Source organism: Dendropsophus ebraccatus, chromosome 7, assembly GCF_027789765.1.
Source record: "Dendropsophus ebraccatus isolate aDenEbr1 chromosome 7, aDenEbr1.pat, whole genome shotgun sequence".
Classification (NCBI taxonomy): domain Eukaryota; kingdom Metazoa; phylum Chordata; class Amphibia; order Anura; family Hylidae; genus Dendropsophus; species Dendropsophus ebraccatus.
In genome coordinates, this window is record NC_091460.1 from 55,579,085 (window position 1) to 55,600,057 (window position 20,973).

At 43.1% G+C, this 20,973-nt stretch overlaps 1 protein-coding gene across 3 annotated transcripts in view; it reads right to left on the reverse strand.

The window, feature by feature from the left end:
• Nucleotides 1-15,788, reverse strand: part of PDS5A (PDS5 cohesin associated factor A) — a 54,547-nt gene extending 38,759 nt beyond the window's left edge. For 2 of the 3 annotated variants that reach the window (XM_069977544.1, XM_069977543.1), the window contains exons 1-2: nt 15,314-15,788; nt 14,721-14,883 (exon numbers count right to left, since the gene is read on the reverse strand). In XM_069977544.1, coding sequence (XP_069833645.1) covers nt 14,721-14,831 — 111 coding nt within the window. In that variant the 5' untranslated portion in view covers nt 14,832-14,883; nt 15,314-15,788. The remainder of the gene's footprint in view (nt 1-14,720; nt 14,884-15,313) is intronic. The other variant, XM_069977545.1, reaches the window with a different exon arrangement.
• Nucleotides 15,789-20,973: the final 5,185 nt, after the last annotated feature.

The following is a 20,973-nucleotide window of genomic DNA, read 5'->3' on the forward strand; positions in this document are numbered from 1 at the left end:
AGTGTACACCATAGGTATATACAGGGTCAATGTTCCACACTTAGGGGCGGGACATGGTCACATGCTCCTCCATGTCAGCCATCTTATGGACAGACTCACCACAGAGCAGGGCAGACCAGCCTGGATGAGGGGAGTCTGATTTTAGCTGTATGAGGTACACAGGGAGCTGCTGTCAGTATATACAGTGAGTATACTTACTAATACTGTACACTGACCTATTTTACTATAAAGCGGCCAACCCCTTTAATGACTTTAGCTGAATTGTTAGATGCTGAATGCTATTGGAAAAGTTTAAAGCTTTATTGCATGTCTAAAAACAGTGGCAATGTTTCAACCAAGCACTTATGTCTGATGACATGTCAAAAATTATTTTTGAAGACAGGTACTCTATTATGCATCCCCCCCCCCCAATTTACTTCTCTATAGTTCTGAATTAAAATTGTGAATCAACACCACAGAAAGCCTCCTTCCATCTATCTGTTCATAAGCTGAGCATGACAAACAACTTACGTAGCAAAATGGTGATTACAAACACAAAAAGCTAGTACATATCTTTCAGACTATGGAGAAACATAAGATATAGCCATAAAACTTTAATAACATCCTTCAAATTAATAGAACATGCATAACACATGGCCGTTTGGCGAGGGCTCAGGACTGACTGATGAAAGCTGCAGACTAATCGCCAGGAGAGCACTTCACTTTTGCTCTGTACTGTTTTTTGTAAACTTTTCCAAATGAGCCTCAACAACTTCAGGCGACATGCACACGTCCGTGACTGAACTCATGACCTCCTACGGAACCGTCATCCCCAAAACAGCTAAGGTTCTTTGCTGCTGAACCGACACGGCTGTGTCTATACAGGAGCACAGAGCTTTAACTGTTTCAGATCTTCTAGCATCCTAAGAAAATATGAGGCTATGAGAGTTACATAAGAGATCAAGAGTGCAATCCATGGTACAGTGAGCCTGCAGCCTGTATATCATGGATGTGTGCATGCTGCCTAAGGCTTACTATATGCAATTTTAGCCCAGAAAAGACCATTAAAAAAAGTTTTTATCTCCCATGATGCAGTTTTTGTGGAGTTTGTTTTGCATAAATAAAATTTGAATTGATGCAGAAATTCCAAGGCCGTCTCATTGGTCTGAATGGGTCTTGATGAAAACCATGCAACTGCTGCAATATAAGTCTCATTCAGATGTATGGAACTGATTTTCAGCCGCAGACATTTTTGCAATGACTCTGCCAAACTATCTAAATAACAAATATATTATATATAGAGATAGAATTTTTTTTGGCTAACAGGAGAAAGGTGCTGTCCATGTAATATGCCTCCCTTACATATGGCAGCATATTATGACTCTCACAGGATCAAGTATAACAAAATGACTGTTCTACTACTGGGACCTCCCACAGAGCACAAGAACCAGGGGAAACTGTATGCCTGAGAAAATGGTGCACTCTGCATGTGCTCAGCCAGCACTCCATTCATTCTCTATGGGGCCCTGAACACAAGGCGTTACACAAGGAACAAATGGAGTGCTTGCCACACATGTGCAGTGTGTAATTTTTTTTTCATTCATTCAGGTGCAGACTTTCCCCCAGTTCTCATAATCTGTCTGGGTCTGCACAGTCGGACTCCAAATGATCACCTTGTCACCTTCAGTCCAGTGGATAGGTGATAACTTTGGGAACCGGGAATAACCTTTAGGCTGGGTTCACACTACGTATATTTCAGTCAGTATTGTGGTCCTCATATTGCAACCAAAACCAGGAGTGGATTAAAAACACAGAAAGGCTCTGTTCACGCAATGTTGAAATTGAGTGGATGGCCGCCATATAATGGCAAATATCTGCTGTTATTTATTTATTTTTTTTCCTTTTTATTTTCACAAATAAATACATAGATTGCACAAATATAAACAATGAGTAATAAACATTACTACATTATGATTATTGTTAAGACCCTCCCCTTCCCAAACCCACACTTACCCCCACCCTGGCTCGTGAGAGAAAAAAAGGAAAAAAAAAAAAAAAAAAAACACCTACCATTTCTGCCAGACCCGTAAGTAAGTCCTTTCTCCCTTTATTCCTTTTCTAGTATACCAGACCTGCTCATTTTTCTTTATTTTCGAGACTACGTTTACCCATTCTTTCGCTGACGGCGAGTCAACATTCACCCAATTTCTCAAAATCGTTAGTCTGGCATAGAATAGAGTTCTTAAAACTAATATGGCATCATCACGCTCAGATAGTATAGGAGTTGCACCCAAAATGGCTATATAAGGAGTTAAAGGTAAATTATAACCCAGCTTTGTATCTAAACTCCTTGCTACCTCATTCCAAAATCTTTGAATTACTGGACAATCCCAAAACATATGGGCTATATCTGCCTCAGAATTAGTACAACGCTGACAACATGAAGTCTCCCTAAGCTGCATTTTATACATCTGCGCAGGGGAGTAATAGCTCCTGTGTAGGATCCTAAACTGGGTTATTTTATGCTCCTCGCATAATGAAACCTTACCAATATTCTGAACAATATTATCCCAGCTCTCATCCGAAATCACCCCCCAATTCTCTTGCCACTTAGAGCGACAACTAAAGTCTGCCTTTTTTAATATCCAATACCATACGTTTATAGATAAGCGATACACCCCTTCTCATATCCCCCATTCCCATTAAGGTGTGCATAACTGTATTCTGAGATAAACTAAACAAACTTTTGTTTACAGACCGGCTCGCTGCGTGAGCCAGCTGCAAATAATAAAAGACATGCTTGTGCTCAAGCCGGAATTCTACGGCCACCTCACTAAAACTACGAACTTTCCCCTGGTGAAATAACTGTGCCACCCTTATAAGACCTTTATCTACCCAAAATTGTTTATTTTGAATTTTCTCAAACTCCGGAAAATTACTATTATCCCAAATTGGGGTACATAACAGATGCCCACCTATGTTGCATAAACCTTTCAATGACTTCCACACCAACACCATTAAGTGCTCTATTGTGCAGTCGGGAGGATGATTTGAGTTCAGCCTCCCAGATTCTAATAATTCAAATATACTGTGTGCCTTGTATTTTAATCTCAAATAACAACTAAGTGAATTACTCAGATTTTTAACCAAAACTGCCAGCTGTGAAGACAAAAAATAAACTCTACGATTTGGCATAGAGTACCCTCCCCTCTGACTGTGAAGACTAAATTTCTCAACTGTGAAGACTAAATTTCTCAATTTGCTGTTATTTTAAAACAACGGCTGTTATATTGAAATAATGGAAGTTATTTACTGTTATATGGCGGCCATCCACTCAATTTCATCATTGTGTGAACAGATCCTTTGTGTTTTTAATCCACTCCTGGTTTTGGTTGCAATATGAGGACCACAATACTGACTGAAATATACGTAGTGTGAACCCAGCCTTAAATAGCATGCAATCTTTACACTGACAAATGTGCAACAAAGAACCACTCTATTATTCCAGTAAGGCTACGTTCACCATGCGTTTTTGCAATACGTTTTTTTTCATCCGTTTTTTTTTTTGCAAAAAGCGGATGTATTTGTGTGCATCTGTTTTTCCATTGACTTCCATTAAAAAAAAAAAAAAAAAAAAAAAAAAAATGATCAAAACGGAGCATTTTTTTCTTAACGGACACAAAATTAGTGTCCGCAAAAAAAAAAAAAAAAAAAAAGAAAAAAAAAAAAAAAAAAGATCCGTTTAGATCCTTTTTTTTTTTCTTACAATGGAAGTCAATGAAAAAACGGATGCACACAAATGCATCCGTTTTTTTGCAAAAAAGCAGTGTGAACCTAGCCTAAAGAAGCAGGAAATTTCTGCCCCAGTACAATTGTATATTCGAAGAGCATTTAACATTCAAGGTCATGTCATAATAGGTCACACTGTAAACTGCTGTGCTTTTTTTAATTTATTTTTTTCCCCACAGATTTCAATTAAGTACGCATAAGAGACCTTTCCCCTTTGTGTGTTTTTGAGCACAGAACACACAATTGTGAATTGGTATAGCTGAACAGGACCAATGTCAAAGAATGTAGTAAAAACGGCGACATATGCAGAAGTACTCCTAGCGTATGCGCTGGATTTCTGCCATGTATGTTTACAGCAGAAAGAAAAATCCTGCATTGGGAACATAGCCCAACTACATTTATTGCATCTTAACTTCCTTGTTCACTGCTCTCTACTACAAGCGGCTGAAGCAATCACTTTAGGCACCTACGGCCAGACACCAAGAACTGTAAGTGATCAACACTTCTGCATAGAATACCATACATATTTGCTAAATTCTACTTATTTTATGATATCCTAAACATACCTCACTGACAGTAAAACCAACCTGTAAGGCAATGAGGTGTCCATATACAAGTGTTATTGATGTGTACGAACAAAACATAATCCCTCTATGCCCCCTCGGACATGCACAGAACAGTTTGGCAACAGATTATTATATATGCAGACTATAAACTGCAGTAAGTACAGATCGCTTACAAAAGTATGTAAAGAACACATGAAAAATATATTTTCATGTAGTTACCACCACAAAGGGTCCTGTTCCAAGGCGTCAAGTGGAACAGACACAGAAAAACTACAATAGAAAGATTTGCCCCTTTTTCTGTATTTTGGACTTATTCCAGGTTTTGTCTAAAACCGTGACCAAATACTATATGTGAACCCAGCCTAAAGAATCTCTGAACTTCTTCCCAGAACTGTCTCAAAACAATCCTCTTTGCTTCTGTTGTGGTGCTACACAGCTGCTTACTGGGTTCTACATCTACAGCTCACCACCAATAACTAAACCTGCAATATTCATTACTGAACCAACAGCAACATAGCAGCTGCAAGTGTTATGTCAAAGCTTCATAGATGTGCATGGCAGCTTACCTCTACAACATTAATAATGAACAGCAAGATGACAGAGGAGAACACACCTGAAGTGATGTCATGCGGATGTAGAACAGGCATGGCAGTCCTCTAACTGGAAAAGTAGTGGATCAAAACAGACAGATGAAGAGTTATTTTGGTGACAGTGCCCATGTAAGTGTATTACACATCTGACAGTGATAAGTTTGTTATCCAGAGGGTAACTGGCAGTGCTGTAGTTCTGGACCTAATAAGTTCTAGCTCAGTAGTAAAAAGTGTAAAAATGAGATTTTTGGTTAGCAAAATTGTAAAGTTAAAAAAAAAAAAAAAAAAAAAAAAAAATCAATGGCTCCAAGCCTAGAACTTGAGTCAAATTTCTAGTAACAAATCCTGCATGTGTCAGCAAAGTGATGCCAAGAAAAACTACAGCTCGCTCTGCTATAATAGGAAGACTTAAACTAGCAAATCAATATAAAGGTACATCGCTTTAGGATTTTAACATCAATAGACCAGCGCGAGGATGCTGGTGCCGCAGTTTTTTTTTTTTAACCACAATCCGGTTCCCGCGCATCGGCACGAAGCTATGGAGGAAGGCCCACCCGCCCCCAGAATGACAAAACCTCCCTCCCCTTTGTGACATGGCTCCCATTAGAACCGATGGAGCCACGTCTTAAAAGCAATGCAGCCTATGGTACATTCGCTTTAAAAAAAGTTATATGAATGATAATATATAAATTGATGTTTTTACATGGCAGTTCTTAAAGAAATAGTTTTCCACACTGAAAGCAAAAACTACAGAACTGTCATCACTAAATCTCCTGCGTTTCCCCCGATAAGACAGTCTTACATTAATTTTTGCTCCCAAAGATGTGCTAGGTCTTATTTTCAGGGGATGTCATTTTTCCATAAAGAATAATTCACATGTAACATGCACAGCAGGGACAGAGCGTACAGGGTAGGGATAACTGCACACCGTGTGCAGATCTACACTTAGCAGTAGGGGACAATGGGGATGGCAGCAGGCGATGGGACAATGGGGATGGCAGCAGGCGATGGGACAATGGGGATGGCAGCAGGCGATGGGACAATGGGGATGGCAGCAGGCGATGGGCCTTTGGATGCCTTGCCTGCACATTTAGAAGTGACGGCTGCAGAAGGAAACGTCGGGTGTTGGAGGCAAGTGACAATCTTCATGTCTTGCGTGCAGCTGCTCTGCAACAGGCAGTGAAAGTAGGGGACAACTGCAGTGGGCTTAAAAAAAAAAAAAAAAAGCCACAGCTACATGCCCTGGTGTTCTGTTCAGCGGGCATACTTGCAAACAAACTTTCGATTTTACTTTCGGGGGAGGCCTTAAATTTAGCAATACAGCAAAACCTCTACCAGGTCTTATTTTCAGGGGATGTCATTTTTGGGGTAACGGGGTATAAAATGTTGTTCTGTACTACGAAACATCAGCCTGCTGCAGTAACAACAAAAACACAGCAATGCGGTTTAAAGCTGGACAGTATATATATATATATATATATATATTTTTTTTTTTTTGGCAAACGTCAAATCATTCTGCAATCTAACGTTTTGGGGCTTAGCAGACAGCCAAGCTCTGCTAACTGAGGATGACAGGACGAGTCTGATCCTTTTCTTTACCCTACTAAATGCTCTGCCAGGAAGCCCCCTGCACAACAGACATGGGAGACTTGGATCAGACCTTGGTGAGAGACAGCTTGCCAAGCTGGCCAGGAGTCCAACTAGAACTGACCAGAGAAAAGTTTAATTTCCACAGCAAGCCCTAAGATATATATGGATTTTTTCCCACATGTTGTGAATAGGATTCTCATGAGAATAATCTATATTTTTTGTATAGAAAATTTTCACAGTACTTTCTTAATTTGTTTCCTAAAGCCTTACTTACAAAGGGCAATGGTTGTCACCACTCACTTGCTTCTGGGCCAGCATAATGAAAACCAGGCTGTGCGGATGCGTTTATGATCTACATCAATGTGGTCCGCTTAAAGTTTATCAGCAATGTTTCGGATGTGTACATTTATTTCTAACCATCTAGTTAAAAGTTGACTGGACTCGAGGCATGGTAAAACACCCTGGGAACCCCCGAAGCAAGCCAGTGTGGAGCAGGTAATATATGCTCCAGCCAGCAGGGGGTTAAGGGGGTTGTCACTAACATACTCGCAGCGGGATATCAATCCTGCTGCGAGTATGTCTTCTCATTGTCAATCGCAGACAAGGGATCCGAATCAGATTTCGCTGCTAATTCAGTGTGAAATCCACTGTGGATCCGTTACGTGTGAATCTTGTCTAAGTTTGCACCAACTATTTTGACTTTAAAAAGAGGCAGTCTTCCTGATATACCAGATCTATCAGCCAACCTGATACACCAAATTTATCTGTATACTTGAGGTTTGCACTGTCTAATTTAGCAAATCAGGGCCGTAAGGCAGGGTTCACACTACTTTGCAATCCGTTTTTTGCAAAAAAGATGAAAAATGGATGAAAAAAAAATAAAAAATGGGATGCCTTTGTGTGCATCCGTTTTGATCAGATTTTCCATTGACTTTAATCTTAAAAAAAAAAAAAAAAAAAAAAAAGGATCAAAGAGGATCCGCTTTTTTAACGGACACAAAAGTGATTGCAAAAACAGTGTGAACCCAGCATTACTCTTGTAGTTTTGCAACAACATATTGAAAAACTACTCAAATCATGCCCTGACACCTAAGGGAACACAGTTCTAGAATATGATAAATATTACAGTGGTTATATTGTGTCAACCAGGTTTGCCAGGAAGCTAAGTAAGGCTTTGTTCACAAGCCCTATTAAAGGGGTACTTATGCATATATAATCTCCCAAATAAAAAACATCTTACTGCTTACCAACTAACCATGCTTCCCCAGTGCCCTCCTGCAGTGTCTCTGGCTCCTCCACTGACAGCAGCCACTTCTCGGCAGCGACAGCCTGCTCTGTCTCAGACAGGACAGCGATTGGCCGAGTGGGCCAAGACAAGTCCGTCTCTGAGGTGGCGGCAGCTCTCTTCCAATGGGAATTTCAAGACCTTACCTGGAGTTCGCTGGAGTCCCAGCAGTATGACCCCTTTGCCCTTACATAGACCCCCATTTAGAGTCAAGTCTAAATAATCGGAGAACAATTTTACTCTTACCATGTTCCTCTGCTTCATTCTATCTTTAGAACAGTTAAAAGAAAACAGAAAATGCCTAATGTATAAAAACATTTAACTAGGACTCTTCAAGTCTCTAATGCTCTATATCCCTTAGGGGTACCTGCATTTTAGGTGGTTCATCTGTAGCACTATTCTGTATTCAACAATAATTATAAGTCACTGGAGTCCATTATAGATCCATTATGAACAAAGCCAAAGAGTATCCTGGGAACCTACTATTAATCTATTAATTCATACTAAGGAAGGTTGTTATATGGGATACAGTGGAAGCATACACAGACCGGAAATGGTAACAGATCAGATCACCAGGCATCTCAATACAGATCCCAAAGGTGATATTCTTCACATGTAAACAGTTTACATAACACAACAAATATAACACTGCTAAGCCAAACAATGTAAGAGATTTACTGTTCTCCCAGCCCTCATATAAACTACATATAGCCACAGGCCCGAGCAGCAGCAGATTTCCAACCTTGTAAGGTCCATGCAGGGTGGGCAGTTTTTCAACTCTCTTGTAAAACACAAACCCTATGGGGAACATACACATTCCACAGTTTGGCTGTGCAGGCACGATGGGAATTGTAGTTTTGCGTCAGCTGGAGGGCCGAAGGTTCCCCATCCCTGTTATATACAGACTGTGCATGGAACATGTAAATGACCCTTTAGACTTAGTTTAAGAGAATCCATCAGCTGTAATTCACACCTGAACTGCTGACATTGTTAGATCAAGGAGACATATGGAACCTTTCATACATCGATCGCTGCTTCCAGAATGTTGAAAAATGCAATGTGAATTGCTGCAAGCTAGAAATGTCTCATCACTTCCCTTCCATCTCGGTCCCTGCTGGACTGACAGAGCTGGAAGCGCTTGCTCAGGCATGGAAGGGGGAGTGAGGAGGCATTCTAGCTTGAAGCAATTCTGGGGCTTGGGAAAGCCTCTCTGGCACTTTGTATTTTTCTATGTTATGGGAACACAGACAGATATATAGAAAGGTACCGTGTGGCTCCATATTCTATAAGCAGTTTGAAAAGTGAATTGCAGATGACCGATTACTTTTATAAACAGCCTGTAAGAAAAGACTCGATCCTTTTGGTTTTATTGCTTTATGGATGACCTGAATATTATGATGATGCACTCAGAGGCAACTGGGATGCTGCCAGATTTACAAAATATACTACACATTACTGGGTCATCCTGAACTCAGCTATGAGAAGGTCCCATGTGAAGCCACAATGCCAGTCAAATACCAGGCTAATGCCTCAGGAAGCAAGAGAACCGTCGGGTGGAGAGTTAGGATTTTAAAGGCATCAGGCAGCTAGTCTGAGAGTCTATACAGATACAATGACTGATAAGCAATAGGTAGCGCTGGCCAGCAGACAAACAGCATAAGTGAGGTATACAAGTCAACAGACTGCAACTCATGGGGTTTTAAAAATTCGGCATAAAGTGTAAACGTTTTTTAAAAGTTAAGTTTGGAAGAGGGAAAAAAGGGTGTCATTTGGACTGAATAAGTCCTTGGTGGTGGTGCACTACCTTTCACATGAAAGTATATGGGTCAGTATTGGTATTCCAACATTACATGTGGGCCTAAAGCACAGGAGATGCAAATCTTGGACATTATAGTTTTTCTCTGATTATGTTCCACTCCCAGTTTTGACTAAAAACTTAAAGGGAGTGTGTCATCAGAAAATTACATTGTTTAAATGTTTTTATGTTAAATTTATTTTTAAAGAATTTTTGGTGACTTTTCCCCTACTTTTCCATTTTTCTATCTATACTGTACTTTTAAAATAATCCTGAGATTTTACAGGTTTCATTCTCACCACTGTAGCTTAAGGCCCTATTCCACGGAACGATTATCGTTTGTATTCGGCCGATATCGGCCGCTACGGACGATAATCGTCCCGTGGAATAGAGTGCAACGATCAGCCGACATCGTTCATGTCGGCTGATCGTTGCAGTCGCTTCTTTTTCAACATGTTGAAAAACAAGCGACTGATATAGCAGCGATCTGCTGACGTCGCTCCGTTGAATAGGAGCGTCGGCAGCAGATGCTGCTATATCCTATGGGCTGCCCGGACGATCTAGCGATCCTCCGGGCAGCCCCCCCGCAGCTTCCCGCCGCCCCTCCCGCTCGCTGCAGCCGCGCTGAATAGCGGCGGCAGTGAGCGGGGAACGAGGAGCAAACGAGCGCTGAGAGCGCTCGTTTGCTCCTCTGACGACCAGTGGAATAGGGGCATAAAACTAAGCTGAGGCTTTCTGTTGTGTCTGTGGTAATAAGGGGAGGCTGCTGTAAAGTGATCTGTACAACACTGCAGCAACATGTGACACCAGTAGGTAGATAGCATCAGTACAAGACAATAGCTGCTCCCTGTGGAATGACCTTTTCAAAGGTCACAGAGCACGCTCAATGATGGTTCACATTCATCTTAGGGGGACAGAGTCTGTCTTTTGTCCATGAGTCTTGCTGTAAAGCATGTACATAATACCTGTAAGTACAGAAGAGGCAATATGGCAGCCCCCATAATGTACAAAATGTGGGGGAAAAAAGTCAGAAAATAAAAACAGATCAGAATAAGTTTTAGTATCTGACTCTAATCAGAAGACGAAAATTTAGGTGACCTATGCCCTTTAAGCAGGATACTGACTTAAACACTGCTGTGTAAAAGTAATCTTAAATAGTCCAAAATTTATTAAAGAAGCAAAAACTTAACACTTGATCAAACAAGCATATCATTTTCTAAATCAATGTTCTCATCCAAATACTCCCACTCCATAAAGCTAGTATCTACATAGCCACACACTGAAGACGCTAATGTAACTGATGTCAATGAGATCAAAGACTCTAAAGGTTGAATTCACACAGTGCTGTTCTGTTGCGATATTTCAAAATTATGGCAAAACGCTGAGGTTTAATTGTAATTTGCAAAACTGCATTAACACTGACGTTTTTGGATTTTGGAAAATCCTAAGCCAAACTGCAAATAAGTCAAATCATCGCTGCGTTGTGTGAACGTAGCCTAAAGAAAACATAAGCAGTTCACCAATAATCAAGGGGGAGAAAATCAGGAAAGCAGAGTTACCATGATCCTGAGAAAACAAAGTCCAGAAGTAAAATAAATCTTTAAATGACAACCATAAAAATATATAGACACTCAAAACAAAAGAAACAGCTCAGACACAAGGCGGATATCAATAAGCAGAGCCAGCCTGACCGAGAAGTGTCGTCCTTTCCGTTGCAGTTAATTATAACTTAATGGCATGGAATAGTTGTGTTTCTTTACACTGTAGATATGTTTATCTACACACACGGGTCACAACTTTTCTATAGTTCAGACAAGCAGTCTCAGCAGGACCTGGATGTTCAGACAATCACTGACCAAGGTGAGATACCACAGTAGTAAGCGCTTGGTTCTAAAATAAGCCCTTATTACACAGGCTGAAGGTAAGATGCAAGCGAGCGCCGACCTTTCACATCAACGCTCCCTCGCTCCCCGCACTATTACACGTGCGAACAGTGAGCAGGTCAGAGCAGGAGAGCCGCAGAGGCTGCCCGGACAATCTAAAGCCCATAGGAGATAGCGGCGGTGGCCAAGGATCAGCCGACGTTGTGCATGTCAGCTGGTCGTTGCCTTTGAACAGGAGCTATTACACCAAGCGATTATCGGCCAAAAACCACTTGGTGTAATAGGGCCTGTAGAAATAAGCAAAAAACCAACAGGAGCCCGCATGCTGATGGAACAGGAGATACAGGAGATACAAGTGACTTGTTTTCTATTTTTACCAAGGCACCAGGAACGTAGGAAATGGATGATGCTGGAACATCCCTTTAAGTGATTTATAGATTTGGATCTTAAAGTGAAACGCTAGATAAGAAAAACTTGTTTTCTATTAAAAGTACATTAAGGGTATATTCACACGAACGGACTCGCAGCGAGATCCTCGCTGCGAGTCCGGCAGGTCCTGGCAGTTCCCACACACTATATACTAAACGACCGCAGCGAGTATGTAATTCTACCGCCCTTAACCCCTTCTGCTCCCCCGCTGTAAGCATACATTACCTGTCCTCGCTGCACGGGTCCGGCGTCCTGCTCTCCCTTCCGGCCAGTGTGTTGCCCAGCCGCAGCCAGTGATTGGCCAGAAGGGAGAGCAGGACGCCGGACCCATGCAGCGAGGACAGGTAATGTATGCTTACAGCGGGGGAGCCAGGCGGGAGCAGAAGGGGTTAAGGGCGGTAGAATTACATACTCGCTGCAGTGAATGACCGCAGCGAGTATATAGTGTGTGGGAACTGCCAGGACCTGCCGGACTCGCAGCGAGAATCTCGCTGCGAGTCCGTTCGTGTGAATATACCCAAAAAGTTATATATATGTGTCTATACAATGTATTTCCATATCTGTGCGGTTCTGCCACGCTGGTAGCTGATAGAAATCCAGGAAGTGAAAAAAATGGCCCCTGTGCCAGTTCACATTGTCTCCTGCTGCTCTCCCCCCTTAGGAGACAAATCTTTCATGCTTCTGTCTCACATTGTGTGTGTTTGCTGAGCACAGGCTGATGATGCAGACAGGGGGCAGGGCGTCATGTCACAGGAGGGTTGGCTGGATCCCCCAATCCCCTGAGTGATTCACCATCTCTGAACAGCCAGAAGCAGGTGCAGCACTAATTTTACCAATTGTGATGGGTGGGGGACCGTGATGATTAGCTGAGGAAAAGCATTGCATTCTGGGAATTGCTCAACCAGGAAGGACAGAAACAGAATACAGAACAACCCCCCCCCAAACAAATGGATTTTTGGTAGTTTTAAAACTGGGACAGGTAAGTAATGCTATATGCTTCTGCAGAAGTTTCATTTTTTAACCTCTACCTGGAGTTCCCCTTTAAGGGTGTAAACATAAAGGAAAATGTGATGGCAAAAGGTGTTAAAGCAAATACACAACTTAGATCCGTGAAATGTCTTTTTCATATTACCTTGTCGGCGCTGCTGCATAAATCTCGACAGTATGCTCCATTTTTAAAACTGGCACTGGTTCCCCCCATATGCGCCAGTTTGTGATATGCAACTCGGGCCACTCTATACACTGGAGGTGGGCCCAGCGCCCGCAGTGTACCGATATCCCCTCCCCTCTGTAACACGGCTCCATCAGAATCTAGTCTCGCCGTGTCACAGAGGAGAGGGAAAACAGGCACGCTGGGGGCTCCGGGCGCACCTCTAGCGCATAGAGCTGCCCAAGTTGCATAGCACAACCCTGCAGTGGTTTACAAAATGGATGATGCCACTGAGATTTATGCACCAGCAAGGTTGAATGATTCCCTCCCCCCACCCCCCCCGATCTTAGTGGTATATTCACAAAAATTGGATGGGATGAAACTGTAAACTGAAAACCTGTTCTCCTGCCCGAGATCACAGGGGGATCTGTGTAACAGGTGCCAAGATAAAACTCCCTTACATTATATACCCAAGAAATTTTATGCTGTGAACAGAGATACTTCTTTACTTCTTTGCAGCTTTGTAAGACATGTGGATGCACACAAACTTGGCATCTAAATAAAATACATTGCAAACCTACAACTCCGAGCACGCACTGGGAATGCTCAGAATTGTAGTTTTGCAAAAACTGAAGAGTCACAGGACTCAGCAGGCAACAGCTTTTTACACCAATAAGATACATTTCTATTGACCATAAGAGTTTACCTCTTCACCTGAGTTTACTAGTGTACTATTGTGGAAAAATAAAACCTGTACATGGATGTCATACAAGTTTTGTTAAAAATCTGCCCCTCTGATGCTTTTGGTGCACCAAAGAATATACCGCCTCGCCTTTTTGATGTCTGGACCAAGTTGGTGGCAAGGCAAACAGGATCAGCCCCATGTATATAGTACTGTGAGTACAGTGAATGTGTCAATGAAGATTGGACATCTGACATCAGATTCACAAAGCGCCTTAATTTAGATACTTAAAATTGTTATTTCCAAATCATGAAGTTTCCCTCTGTTCATGGGATCAGTGATACAAGCTAATTGATGTGTGTGGGACTAATCACTGGGCCCCCCACTGCTCCATGAAACAGGGACAAAGTTGACCCCAAAATGCACCCCATATGCATAGTCAGTGCTGTTTATTCTCTACTGGGCCACCTAACATTGTGGAGCACTGAAGTCAGGGCAGTTAAGAGAAAAAGTTATTCCCCTTTTTTTAGCTTATTTCTTATATTGCAAAGCCATTAAGTATATTTTTTGCAGGTTTAAATGGTGTAAACATTGAGGGTGGGGGGGTGGGGGGGGGACTGTTGTTGGGGGAGGTAAAATAAATAAATACTTGTCCACCCCCTGGTCCCACACAGCTCCTCTTCTAGTGCCATTATTTGAAGAAAGCAACTAGCACTGGATCACAACACCAGAAACGAGAGAAGATTGCAGACTGGTCCTGCTTCAATCTCTCGTCTCAGAAGCTGGAAAAAGTGATGGGCGGTGGAGGACCCGGGTTGGGCATCGTAATTTTTTTTTTTTTATGGTGGAATGCCCCTTAAAAAACCCTGCAATCACATGTGGTAGAGGCAGAAAGTGTCCTGTGGGACAAGCATACCCCCTGTCCCTATCTGGAGAGCAGGGCTAAGCCTTCCCGTACCCCATGAGCAGCGGCGGCACTCACCTTGAGCCGTTTGACCACCTCATCGTTGGTGATCTTGTCGGTGATGTCCTTCACCCCGGGTGGGTAGATGATTTTGCCATCGGAGGGCTTCTGCTGGGGAGGGAACTCCATTATACAGCCGTATGACTCCTCTGCTTCAGCTTGCACGGTCCTCTAGCGGCCTCTATCGGTCAGAAAACAAAACGTCACCTCCATGTAGAGAACATGAAACAAAAAAACAGCCCGATAAAGCCCCACTCACCCGGTGCCCGGGACTAACAGCACACCGGGGCGGGGGGACACCGGAGGAGCCGTGCAGGGGCAGCCCGGGGGTGTGACCGGGAAACAACCGGGAGGGGAGACTGGGGGGAGTACTAGTTACTTCTTCCCCGGTAAGGATTGAATGGAGGGCCGGGGTGAGTGAGGGGCGAGCCCCGGGGGATTCCCGCAGTCCGCGCCTCTCACTCGGGGGGGGCCCAGGCGGAAGCTGCTGTGAGGGGCGGCTAGGCCCAGAGTGCGGCCTCACACTTCACTGCAAACTCCGGCTCTGACTCTCCTGTCAGCACTCCAAGCCCGGGGCCCCGAGTGTGCGGCGTGTATCCCGGGGGTCTTACCTCCAGAGGAGGGCGAGCTCCCCCCGCATGTATCCGGCGCCCGGTGAGTCGGGGCGGCTCTCAGAGAGGAGGAGGAGTGTGGGAGGGGAAGGCCTCTCGGCGTGCACCTCGCTTCCTGTCCCGAGCGGCCTGGCTTCTCTCTCACACACACGGATCAGCGGGCACCAATCAGCGGGAGGACACGTGACCCCGCACCGGGGCTCGGTTATGGCGGACACACGCTCGGGTGCACTCCTGCCGCCGCCGCCACACTCCCTCCTCACACGCTGCTCCTTCCACCAGCGCCGCCGCCACTGCTGCTGCCGAAACCGGGGCGCTCACTGGCGCACAGCGACACCTAGCGGTTGGCGCCAAAACCCTGGAGACGAACTAGGAAACTGAACAAAAATCCTGGGTGACCCGTGACCTCGCGGCGGGGGCGACCCCGAGCCTAGAGCCGAGCTGTCAGGTCACCGGCCACTAATACAGCATTATGTGAGCTGCGGAGGGGGCAGCCGCTCGTCTACAACCTGTAGCTTTCCAGCTGTTGCCAAAACCACAACTCTCACAATGGCATGCTGGGAGTTGTAGTTTTTTGCAACAGGTTGAAGGACGCTGGATGAGTGTGCAGGGCTATAAGTGGGACTGCAACGCCCAGCAGGCCATTTTTTTTTTACAGTATATATGCTGTCTGATGTTTTGCCCTTCAGATAACAGGATGTTGTTCTTTCCACAGCAGGCATTCACAGAAGACAGCCCTGAGGCCCTGGTCCATCAGTATAGGGCAGGAATGGGGAACCTTTGTGCAAAATACAATTCCTTTGGCTGCCCAGGCATGATGGGAATTGTAGTTTTGCAACAGCTGGAGGGACTAAGGTTCCCTACCCTTGGTATATGGTTTGGTTCACACCAGCACCTTCTTCTTGGGTTTTATGTTTCTTTACCAAAGAAGAATTACATGGAGGGGTTATTGTCTTGTAATAGGCTCTTTAACCAAGTGTCCATCTACAAAACCAGAGCAATATTAAAGCGGGTGTCTGCCCATGTAATGTTTTTGATAGAACCTGTAAGGTGTGAGGACCGCTATCACACTAGAGTATTTTGCATGCGTATGACTTAAAGTGGCGGTATATTACAGCTAGAGCTAATGGTAATCTATGGGGCTAGTCACATAGGTGTAAAATATGGATTTAAAAAAAAAAAAAAAAAAAAAAATGCGCTGCTAAATGATATGTCTATAGAGAGGGGTTAAAATATGGGCGCATTTGTATGTATTCCATATTGTATCCATATTTCAAACTGTAGTTCAGTTCCCTGTCTAGATAACAGCCCATATAAACTCTGTACAGAAATACAGACAATATATTGAGGGGGGCCGGGGGGCCTTTTCATTGTAAGGCAAGGTTTATATCTGCATCACAGAATTAGTATGGCATCAGTATTTCATTGATATCGTTTCTAGATGTCTATGCAGTAAATACCGATCCGTCTCTTCTGGACCGGGAATGCATGAAATACAAAATTGAACATACACGGATGCATCTGCATTGTAATCGCCTCTCTATAGACGTGATTGGGCATTTTCCATCCAGAAAACAGATGAACGTAGCACAGGCTGCATTTGTAAGATATTTTTATGGCTATTGATAAGTTTAACTTTTGTTTTGCCTGACTTTATGAAGTCAGACACTCCCCAGGATAGGATGGTTCCTAATTGAGAGTTAGCAGCTGCAGTTCTGCTTACAACTAATGGTGCGTTTACACAGAGAGATTTATCTGACAGATTTTGGAAGCCAAAGCCAGGAACGGATTTGAAAAGAGGATAGATCCCAGTCTTTCCTTTATGACCTGATCCCTGTTTATAGTCTGTTCCTGGTTTTGGCTTCAAAGATCTGTCAGATAAATCTCTCTGTGTAAACGCACCATTAAAATCACAGCTGATGTACGTATCAGTAACACAAGTTGGGGAAGCGCCCCCTTTATTGTTTTGTGTAAACTTTTATAGACAGAATATGGGGCGGTACTACTCATGCGCAGTGTATTCAAGTATTGAAAATGTAACATATGCGTCAAAGTTTCTGGAAAATATCATTGTGAGCGAAAGTTCACATTCCTTCCTTTCTTCCAGACCATCTTTCTGTCACGTTCTGATCATCTTCTAATTCAGAGAGCTGTATATATAGGTGTAGTCCCACAGGTACAGTGCAAGCAGGTAAAATCACATCACCTAGCCTTATCACTATATAAATAGCAAATGCAAAAATGGTATACAGATGCAAAATACGCTTCAATAAACAGGACCTAAAACTGTCAGTCCTGGTGATGAGGATGCTGAGGGAGCAGCAGTCCCCTCTCTCTGGTTACACTAGATGCTGTGCTCAGTAGAGAGCATGATTGTAAAGCTTCTGTGTTTCTATCTGATCTAACATGGCTTGACTTTTACAAAATCTGTAAAAAAAAATAAAATTCTAAAATCAGAGGCTTACAGAGGTGGTGCATGAGGCCATTAGTATATGAATGTATTCTTATTACAACTCTATACTAAACCCATATAGGCAAGTGTGTGATGCCTTAGAGGATAATGGCCAGGACCAGATTTTTGATTGTAGAGGTTACAGAGATAGCACCTGTGTCTGTGCCCTTTGAAATCATCTATGTCTATGTGATCACCAGGATGCAGAGGTGTAGCAATAGGAGGTGCAGAGAGTGTGGGCCCAAGAACCTAATGGGGTCTATGAAGTATAAGGAGGCCAGTGCTATAATGTTAAGGGGCCCTATGACAAATTTTGCACTTGGGCCTGCCAGGATTTAGTAGTAAAAGGATTATCAAACATTTTGTTTGTTCATTTAAAGTGTCACTGTCCCTATAACTTTGAAAATCTAAATCAACAGTAGATGTGATATAAGGCAAGTTTGCAACTTACATTCATTATTTATTTTTTAGTTATCATGGAAAACACAACACTTTCTGTTTTCACAGGAAGTCCTGTGTATCCCAGGCCACAGAGAGAAGGCAGTCATGTGATTGACAGACACATTGAGCCTTGACTCTGTACTGGCCGGAATTCCTGTGTTTAGTCAGTTTTTTCAACCAATACAAGTCAGAAAATCTGCCTTCAGGAGACTGGACCTGGGTTTCTGGTAAGTAAAGCTTTGTTTTACAGCATGATAACAACAAAAAAATAATGAATGTATATTGCAAACTTTCTTTCATATCTGTTGATTTAGGCTTTGAAAGTTATAACAACAGTGACACTTTAAAACAACATCATCTGGGTTCGAAAAAAAAATAAAAAGCTGTACTCACCTGCTTGATCCGCTGCTGTACATATGGCGCTGGGGTTTCTGCTGATAACCATGTCCTGGTCTCTGACTCAACACAAGGAGATACAGCTCCTTCACCACTGCAACAGTGACCCACAAAACCAATGTTCAGCAGGGACCTAGGCAACTTATCTCCCTCCAAAATCTAACATGCCTGACCCTTCTAAATCGACATAGTTTTGGAGAGTCATAGAGCCCCTATTAACATCAGCTAGTCCTACCAAAATTGCACAACTTTTCACTAAGGTGTATGGGGGGGCCTTAAAGCGTTACCATCATTTGGAGCAATTTTTTACATGTCATCATACATGTCAAAAGTTACTGATTGCCCTGTGTCTCACTCCTGAGACCTTCCATCATCCTAAGCTGGGGAGGTAGTGCATGTCTCTGCCAGTCTTCTAATCAAATCTGACTGGCTCCCTTTATGTCTATGAAGCGAAAGAGTCAGATGTGCCAGCCAGGGAGTGGAGCACATTAATCTCAGGAGTGATACCCATTACCATCAATAACTTTTGCCCCAAATGACTAACGCTTTGAGAGGTGTGTCCTAATGCTAATGCTTTTTTTGCATGTATTGTATATTGGTTGTCACTTTGGTTTAAAGTCTAAACTATTGAAGGCAGATTGCTACGTACTTGGCCTCTGACAAGGACAGCAGTTTCATCTTTTTCAGCAGCAGAGCCATCAGTGCTGAGGCTGTAGACGCCAGAAAGGTGAGCGAGCAGGACCCTGCCTGCCGGAATATTATAGCAAGGAGCAAAACTCCTCAGAAAATATCCCGGTTTTTGTTGGTATCCTAACATATATTATCAATGTAGCCTGAAAATGTAATGTGAATTATTGGATATTATACCTTACAGTAGGGAGCAGACATATATTATATTGGTTATTTTGCCCCTGAACAAGCCATGATTCCATGAATATGGAAGGACCTCACATGAGCCACATATAGTGCTGTGAGACAATATTTGCTGATTTCTTCTATTGTAGCACACTGTGTGACATATGCTAGATTATGATCAACTATTCATACCATCCGTGCCAATAGAAGTCTATAGGAACCACGTTTTTTTACGTATTTAACGTCAGTGAATCTGTGAAAAACGTGAATGGGATGTTCTATCTAAGCTAGTTCTACTTTTTTTTTTTAAACTGTTTAACTTTACTAAAACTAGCACTGTACAATGTTTAATGGATCCGCAAAAAAAAAAAAAAATGGACATGGACTGCAAAATGGATGCAATCCTGGACGTTTGTTTTTTTTCACAGATCGTGGAGCTAGATAGTGGACTTAAATGCATGGAGCTTAAAAATCACTGGATGTGTGAATAAGGCCTAAGTGTAACTAGTCAGTGGCCCATGACTGTCTTTTAGGCTGCAGACAGCTTCATACCTATGGCTACTAGAGGCCTGAGCATCTCTTCCTTCAGGGCACATTAGAAGTCTCGTTGTTGTCTGTGCTGCATCCTGAAGGAAGAGATGTTCCTGGCCTCTCATATGGGGGGGGGCTCTACATATACTGGGGGAAATTACCTACTTGGGGCCTACATATTGGGAAAAATTACCTTATGGGGGGCTAAATATACTGACGGAAAGTAGTTACTGGGGTGTGGACTTTTTTTTAGCTCCTCCCACCGTATGCGGCAACCACAGATTCTCCAGTCCGGTTCCAAAGTTTTTCAGCACCTGCCCTGTAAGACAGCACCTGGTGTATAAGATGACCCCTGACTTTTCAGAAAATTTTCCTGGGTTAAAAAGCAGTCATAAGCAGGAATATACTGTATATATTGCAGGAAATTACCTACTGAGGGCCTTCAAACTGGGAGAAACTACTTAGTGACCTATTTACTGGGGGGGGGGGGGGGGGGGGAATTACATAATCAGGGCACCTATTTGCAAAAACTACCTATGAGAAGCATCAGTATACCAGGGGAAACTACCTACAGGAGCATTAATATACCAGAGGAAATTAAAGGGTGGTACCTACAGTAGTTACTAGGGGAAAATACATACTGGCACCAAGGGTAAAAGTAAGAAAATTACCTTCATTCTCATTTTCGCCTGTCCTATTGGAACATAACAGCAGGTTAAAGTCTTCTAACCTGCTGTGAAAAGTTGCCTTCCTGTTGCTCACCTATTGTGTACTGTGGGTGGGAGTAGTGCTGCCTGCACCCACATCAGTCACTAGAGCACCCCATAGCAGCGTGGGTCAGGGGAGTATTACCAGGATAATTTAGAATCAGTGTTCTCCAAATTTGTGGCACCATTGTCAGGGCATAATGGGAGTTGTCAGTTTGCTACATCTGGAGAGCCACAGAAAGGAGAACAATGATTACAGTGACTGTACCACCAGGCCC